At 42.3% G+C, this 8,219-nt stretch overlaps 1 protein-coding gene across 1 annotated transcript; it reads right to left on the minus strand.

Moving 5' to 3' along the window:
• Positions 1 to 1,375: 1,375 nt before the first annotated feature.
• On the minus strand, positions 1,376 to 4,617 carry LOC115546439 (mucin-2). The gene is made up of 3 exons (XM_030359919.1): positions 4,317 to 4,617; positions 3,454 to 3,704; positions 1,376 to 3,007 (listed from the first exon to the last, which is right to left on the minus strand). The coding sequence occupies exons 1-3, from the start codon at positions 4,579 to 4,581 to the stop codon at positions 1,412 to 1,414; spliced, it is 2,112 nt and encodes a 703-aa protein (XP_030215779.1). The 5' UTR covers positions 4,582 to 4,617; the 3' UTR covers positions 1,376 to 1,411.
• Positions 4,618 to 8,219: the final 3,602 nt, after the last annotated feature.

Genomic DNA, 8,219 nt, shown 5'->3' on the forward strand with positions numbered 1-8,219 from the left:
CTGTCAGCAGGGAATACGTCGAAATGCATGTACGCCATTATTTGACACTTAAGTATGGTTAAACATGACTATCAATCATTATAACAACGTTTATAGGTCATAAAAGTCGATAAAGCATAATAGGTCCCCTTTAAATGTTTCATTGGGCTTCCCGAGAATTGTTTGCTGGGTTAGCATTTGGTTATCCAGTAGCCGCTTCCACTGACTTGCGCAGGGACATTAGCCTTGCTCCTGTTCATGTCATTACAATACGCTTTTAATTACTTTACAAAAATGTGCAATCTGTTCCGCAAAGTACCTTATTGCCAGTAACACAGCAAAATTGTAGCATGTCTACAAACAGTTAATTCGGCACTGTTTTCCATTCAACCCAGATGGTAAGTTGGTCTAAAAGTTTTATATAGGATCCCGTCTTACTGGCCATAAACAAGTGTCATCGTCACATAAGGAGCTAGGCTATCATAACTCTGCAAGTCAGTGGAAAGCAAATGCTAATCAAAAGCTATAGTCAGTTACTAGGGATGTCTATCACTTTTTCACTTCCAATGTCGATTTCAGTCCCTTACTCTACTCTTGAGCAAATTGCATTTATGGAAGCACTTTGCTCATGATGGCCAATTAGCCGTCTAAAAAACATACTAAAGAAACGTCTAATGGCATGAGTCAAGTGAAAAGTAATGCAACAATGTAAATTGTTACCTAACCAAAGTTAAATGGTTTGAAACAAAGTGAAGAGTTGACAAATAGCTAAAGTGAAAAAGTTTAAATACATTTGAGATAAAATATAGAATTGCTGAGCTGTAAAGCTGGTTTGCAATTGTTGAAGTGTGCATGCATGATCCCTTGTAACAGGAAAAGTGCCACTTGAAGCTCTGTCTCTTAATGTAGAGGCAAGTTCATTTAAACACAAGCTTTACATAGTGGAAATCATGCATGTACTTAAATGTGGCAATGATGGTACCTAATTTGCGTTGACAAAGATTTATGGCCCGATTGTTTGGACTGGGACCAGGTAGTTCAGCCATAATTAAACCATCATATCTGCACTGAAAGTTGCATACTCCTTGAAATGGCCCCTAGTGACAGTTTAAAATCTCAGCGATTTATAGATTTTGACGGCAGAACTAGGAAGTTTGGGGTCGGCTTAGCTCAGGAGGTAGAGCAGGTTGACTTGTAACCAGAACCTAGCTAGTTTAATCCCTGGCTCCTAGAGTGTTGGTGTCCCTGAGCACCTCACTCTCTCCACTCCTGAGGAGCTGGATGTCACCCTGACACTCCAACTCCGTCAGTTTGTCAATGTGTGCATTAACCGTTGTAAATCGCTTTGGATAAAACGTAATGCAGGTTTGAATGAAAACAAGCGACAACATACAGAAACAGTTCAATGTTTTATTTGAGACACTGCAGGGAATTACCAGTTCCAACAGTTTGGAAGATGGTCAGAGCGAGGTATAAAGGGAACGTTACACAGTCGCTGCTTTAGACCACTGTTGCGGGGAAGCAGCGATGGAGGGTTTCCCCGTCGCTGCCCATTTGAAGCACTCCTCGGGTGAGGCATCGATTGAGGGTTTCCCTGTTTCTGACCAACTGGAGCACTCGGGTGAGCCATCGATGCAGGGATCCCATGTTGAGAACTAATTGGATAACTGTTTGAGGGCAGCATCCATGGAGGAATCAATGTCCAATTAAATTGTTGCTGCACATTTTGATCACTGTTTGAGGATTGAGGCTTTAGACTAGGATGCCACTGTTGCTTCCCATTTGGAAAACTTTCAGATTGAGGATTCGACTGGAGTAATGGGTCGAATGGGGTCAGGGATGGATAAGATGGTGCACTGGCACCAGCTGGCTGATGCGCCGCCGTTGCCGGATCAGTCATCGTGGTTTGCGGGCCACGGGGGCCTTGGAGTTGGTAGTGGGGACTTGGGGCAGAGTATCGTTGATGCTGCGGCACAGTTAGATCACTGCTGGATTTAGGCATCAAAAGAGGATTCCACGGGTGCTGCCAGTAAGGATTACCATGGTAATGAGGCATCGATAGAGGATTCCACTGGTACATGTCTGATTGTTTAGTGTCAGCAGCTGGTGGAGTTGTTTCTGGTGGTTGTACTGTAGTTGTTTCTGGTGGTTGTACTGTAGTAGTTTCTGGTGGTTGTACTGTAGTCGTAGGTGCTGCTGACGTTATTTGGGGATGATTGACCATGTGGGGCCAGTATGGAAAACCGTGGTAATGAGGCATCAATAGAGGATTCCACTGGTACATGTCTGATTGTTTAGTGTCAGCAGCTGGTGGAGTTGTTTCTGGTGGTTGTACTGTAGTCGTTTCTGGTGGTTGTACTGTAGTCGTAGGTGCTGCTGTCGTTATTTGGGGATGATTGACCATGTGGGGCCAGTATGGAAAACCGTGGTAAGGAGGCATCAATAGAGGATTCCACTGGTACAAGTCAGATGGTTTCGCAGCTGGAGGAATCATTTGTGGCAGATCTTTGCCTTTTATTGGCAGATGTGCAGCAGTCGTAGGGGCTACAGTTGAAGGGGGTGCAGTCGTTACCGGGGGAGGATTGAGTTTTCCGTGCCCATAGGGATTACCTTGGTAAGGAGCCATCATGGCAGGATTCCACAGGTTTTGGTATAATGGAATGGATGGTATTAATGGCGGATGTACTGCAGTCGTAGGGGCAGAAGTCGTGGGGGGGACAGAAGTCGTGGGGAGGGCAGTCGGTACCTGGGGAGGATTGACCATGTGGTGCCAGTGTGGATAACCTTGGTAATTAGGCATCATTGCAGGGTGCCAGGGGTGCTGGTATAATGGAAAGGATGGATCAGCTGGCGGAGTGGCAGTCGTTTGTGGCGGCTCTTTTGCCTTAACTGGCGGATGCGTCACAGTTGGCATCTGTAGTGGATGGACTACTTGTTGTTGCCCCTTAGGACTGGATGTCTGAGCTTTGGGGCAAGAGAGCATGATGGGAATTCCTTGCCAAAGCATTGGCAGTAGGTATCGTCCATCCTATGGAACAAAAAACGTTAATTTGAATCGTTTGTGGGGGGGAATAGAATAGAGCAGGGTTTTCAAAGTGTGAGAGTGGGATTTCCCCCTAGGGGGCGCCAGAGGGCTTCAGGGGGGGGCACGACGTGAGAAAAAAAAAAGATTAAGACTCACTCATTGAAACCACTAAACTATAGAGGAGCCACAAAGGAGGCTAACTGGCAGTTAACAGAACGATTTTCACAAGGATAAAAATGTAAAGAGGTTTAAAAAGGTTGTTAAAATGTGTAAAATGATTAAATTATCCTCAAAAATGCACGATGATTAAAATGTGTAAAAGAACCAAACAATCTCTCAAGACAACGATTTTGGAAATGTTGGGGGGGGGCGCATCTTTCAATTTATTCTCTGATCACTCAGATTTCGAAAACCCCTGGTCTCGAGCACCAGAAAGACATTAACATTACCTTCTCCGTGATTTTACAGCCGTCGTACGGCACGGTCAGCTCAAGCCCAGCAGAGTCTTGGTTAACCGTGTAACCACAGGACTCGGGGACGCTGGCGAGAGGAAGTGCCCCGCTGCTTTTGTCGCCTTGGGCCAACGCCAGCTGTGACGCCCCGGGTTCCTTCGCTAGGAGCCACATCTGGTTCGGGGCACACTGGCAGGAAGGCTCCATGCTGCTCCACTGCCTCATGGCCCTGGGATCTAGAGGAAGGCCTTCAGACAATCGTTGAAGTTAGGATGATGTTTATGTTGTAGGGCTGAATGATTGATCAGATTTGAGCCCACAAGGCGATGTTAATAAGTGCGATTTGCGAAGTCTGCAATTATTGTTTTTAAGTTTCATATTTCTCTTACTTTCAGAATTCAATAGTTAAATAAAGTTGTAATAATATAAATTAATCTCAACACATAGGCCTGGCCTAAAGGAAAGGGCAGTTTAAATGTTGACTGCTTCTAATGTAGTGTTGGTCATACTATAGAATGATTTATTGCTTGTCTAGTGAATAATACAGAACATACGAAACTTAAAAAAAGGTTCAGCCCCATTATACTGTACGAATGATCTATCCAAGTATAAAACTGTTAGCCATTTTACTCTTTGGTTAGTGTCCTTTAAAAGCTTGAGGAATGCCCCCATCTGGTGTTGACCAGTGCTAGTGAAAATTAATACTTTCAAGAAGTTTCAACACTGATTACTTTAGTAATTAGTATTTATTTTTTTAATCAAAATTCCATAAATAGCAGCCATTAAGCCCATAGAAAAAAAATAGCCAATGGGAAAAATAAGAAAAGTTGACAAAAAAAAAACAATTGATCCACTCAAACCTGGTGATCCTTCTTGGAAATCCCATGCATCTTCAGTGAAGGGAGACTTAACGACATCAGGCTGGGCTCCATTTTGGTCAAAGAAGTTGCCAAACAGAATCTTCCCCTCTTGATAATTTGCCTCAGGGTCCACACTTCTTCTGTGGTAGGCTTTCCTCAAACTGTGTGATTGAGTACAGGACACCAGACAACATAGTACCGTCGTTGCCAATGCGAAGACTAAAGAAGGCCTGGGCCACGTCTTAATTGTTCTTTTGTACGCCATGCTCCTTGAAAACTCTGCTATGCATCGAGTGTGAGAGCTCCACACATCCTATTTGTATTTATCTCCTGCCGTAGAGTAGCCAATCAGAGTCCATCGGTGGTTAACCATGTTCCTCGTGATAGGCTCACGAGGGTTGGGCGCACCTGGAAACAATTACTTAAAGTGGGCATACTACCATACTAGTTAGAATGCCAGAATAAGATGTATGTTCCAAAACATAGTATGTAAAATGGATTTTGACAAAAATACCAGGATGTTGGTAAGATACGTCACATAGACGGAGACCGTGAAAGTAGATTTCTTAAAGGGAAGTTTTGTATGTAATGTTCTTCTCTACCATATATATAGCCGATATTTAGCCTATATTTCATTACACCAAACAGGGGCTTTGAGAATATAACTTGATTGGTCGATGAGACCATCATTCACTCCCTTTCTGTTTGGTGATTGGCTTAATCCTGTGGCCTGTTCATTTGAATAAATGTAAGTAAAATTTTGAGTAAAAAAATAAACAGGCAGTATTCATAGGACGTTGCTGCATTACCTCCCCTCTATCCCCCATACCTTCCTGTGTAACTCACTCTAACATAAAGCATTACAATTGAAAATATAACCGCAAGCAGTGATTAATGTGGTCCGAGCAATATTAAAAGTCAAGAACACACTAATAGAAGATATATAAATATGACATATAATTATGTAGGAAAAATGTTGATGAAGATGTTCTACTTAATTCAATACTGTGCCTCAGCTTTCAAGTGAGCTGCAATGTAATGGCCGAATGTCATGTTCAGCTTGTTCATGATGCTATGATCAGGATTCAAACTCTCAACCTAAGGATCACCTGTACAAGGCATTATCCCATTGAGCCACTGATAAACCTGAACTGCAGCCTCATTCACAGGGTTAATATTGTCTCTAGATATATATAACAACGTCTATATAACATCTATAGAAAACTCTAAGCACACATTTCTCAAGTGAATTAAGGGCTTTCTTAAAAGCAAATGCATGAAAAAAATGTAATATTCTGGGGAAATTAAACATCGGTAGTCAAGAACACTAACGGAAGAAACATAACTATGACAGAATTAATTATGAAGGAAAAATGGTTAACGAAGAAGTTCCCCTTAATGCCATAGCCCTACTGTGTCTTTGAAGTCCGATTCTTGGAAAGTATTGAGCCGGAATGTTGATTGCCTGATGAATTTCAGGTGATTCTTAAATGAGTGGAAATGACAGTATGTCATGTTCTGCTTTTTCATATTGCTCTAATCAGGATTCGAACTCTCAACCTGGGATCACCAGTACACGGCATTATCCCGTTGAGCCACGGACATGCCTGTAGCCTACTTCATGAAGCCTCATTCACATTGGGAAAATATCGATTGATAAGCACACAACATCAAGAAAACTCCAAGCACACATTTCACAAGAGAATTAAGAGCTTTCTTAAAAGAGTACAGATCGGAAAATTGTCATGATATGTATAAATGCAGATCATGTGTAAGCCACTGGAGGCGCTAGAGTTGAATAAACTACCACAAGATGGTTGCAACATCTGGCTGAGTTGTTTGTCTGTTTACTTTATTTTAACAACTTAACATGGTGTCAGAAGTAAAAGGAAAAACACTAACATCGGTATTGCAAACATGGAAGGACTTAAGCCGCCCGCTGGACTTGATCTACTGCACGGTCAGAAAACTGGAGGAGATTTCGGCAGAGCTTTGAGCTGTATTTAACAGCTGCTGGGGGCGCTAGCAAGTCAGCTAAGGTACAGTCCTCACTATTTCTTCATATAGCCGGCGAAGAGGCAGTGGAAGTGTACAATACCTTCACGTTTGACGAGGAGGATGATAGGCTTAAACTGGCGATAATTCTGGAAAAAATTGAAGAATACTGCAACCCCAGAAAGAATATAACCTATGAAATGTATAAATTTTTCACGTGTGTGCAAGGGGACATGTCATTTAACCAATACCTTACGGAGTTAAAACTAAAGGCAAAGTCATGTGAATTCGCACAGTTAAGAGAGTCCCTTATCAGAGATCGAGTTGTCTGTGGAATCACGTCTGATACGTTGAGAGAGCGATTGTTACGTGAAGTTGACATTTCTCTTGAAAAGGCAGCGCAGCTGTGCCTCGCGGCAGAAATAACAAAAGTACAAATAAAACAAATGCATGAAGAGGATCACAATGCGCAATCCTTTACAAGTGAAAGCAAGGACATAGATGCAGTGAGGCACAAGCAGACACGCGATAAAGAATACCGAAATAAAACCCAAGTAAGCATGCAAGACAAGGGTCGCACGTTTTATTGCACAAGATGTGGAACTGAGCATGTATCACGAAAATGCCCGGCTTTTGGCAAACAATGTAAGAACTGTGAGAAAATGAACCACTTTGCCAAGGTGTGTAGGTCGATGAAGACAGTGTACTCAGTAGATGATGACGACACAGATCAACAAACAAGTCTGTTCCTTGGTGTTATGAATGCAAAGACACAGAGACAGACAGAAAAATGGACTGTTGAATTAAAATTGGATCACAAACAAGTCAAATTCAAACTTGATACTGGTGCACAGGCCAATGTAATTCCTTTCAGTCTCTTGCAAAGAATAGGGAAAAAGAACATACTACGACCAACAAATGTGAAACTTTCAACGTACACTGGAGACAAAATACCAGTGAAGGGAAAGTGCAAATGGAGCGTGAAATACAAAAAGAAAGCATTTAATCTGGAATTCATTGTTGTAAAATCAGATGCCAAACCAATACTTGGTATTCAGGCATGTGAAGAAATGGGGCTCATCAAAAGAGTTATGGCACTAAATAAAAGTGACAAAATGGATATCTTCAAGGAGTATGCTGATGTGTTTGAGGGACTAGGCTGCCTAGAGGGAGAACACACTATTCAAATTGATGAAGGTGTGACACCAAAAGTGCACCCACCTAGGAAAATTCCTGTCACTTTGAGAGAAAAACTAAAAACAGAATTGAACAGAATGGAAAAAATGAAAGTGATTGTAAAAATCGAAGAGCCAACTCAGTGGGTCAACCCTATTGTTATCATTGAAAAGCCTAATGGAAAACTAAGAATTTGCTTAGATCCACGTGATCTTAACACAGCAGTAATGAGGGAACACTACCAGCTACCAACAGTTGAGGAAATAACCTGCAGACTCTCAGAAGCCAAATACTTCACAGTGCTGGACGCAAGCTCAGGGTTTTGGCAACTCAAACTAGACGAAGCCAGCACTCGCCTCTGTACATTCAACACTCCCTTTGGTCGTTATAGATTCCTCAGACTTCCATTTGGAATTAATTCGGCTCCTGAGGTGTTCCACAGGACAGTGAGACAGCTGTTTGAAGGAATTGAAGGTGTTGAAACATACATAGATGACCTCTTGGTTTGGGGTGAGATAAAAGAGCTGCATGACTGCAGATTGAGACTGGAGTGCTGGAGATAGCAAGAGCCAAGAATTTCAAGCTGAATAAAGAAAAATGCAAGGTGGGCCTAGAGGAAATCAAATACCTGGGTCATATCTTCACAAAAGACGGTTTGAAACCTGATCAGACCAAGATTGAGGCTGTTCTGAATGCCAACTCCAGAATGCAAGAAAGATGTGGAACGATTTC

The sequence above is a fragment of the Gadus morhua genome, chromosome 7, assembly GCF_902167405.1.
Source record: "Gadus morhua chromosome 7, gadMor3.0, whole genome shotgun sequence".
In the NCBI taxonomy this organism is placed as follows: domain Eukaryota; kingdom Metazoa; phylum Chordata; class Actinopteri; order Gadiformes; family Gadidae; genus Gadus; species Gadus morhua.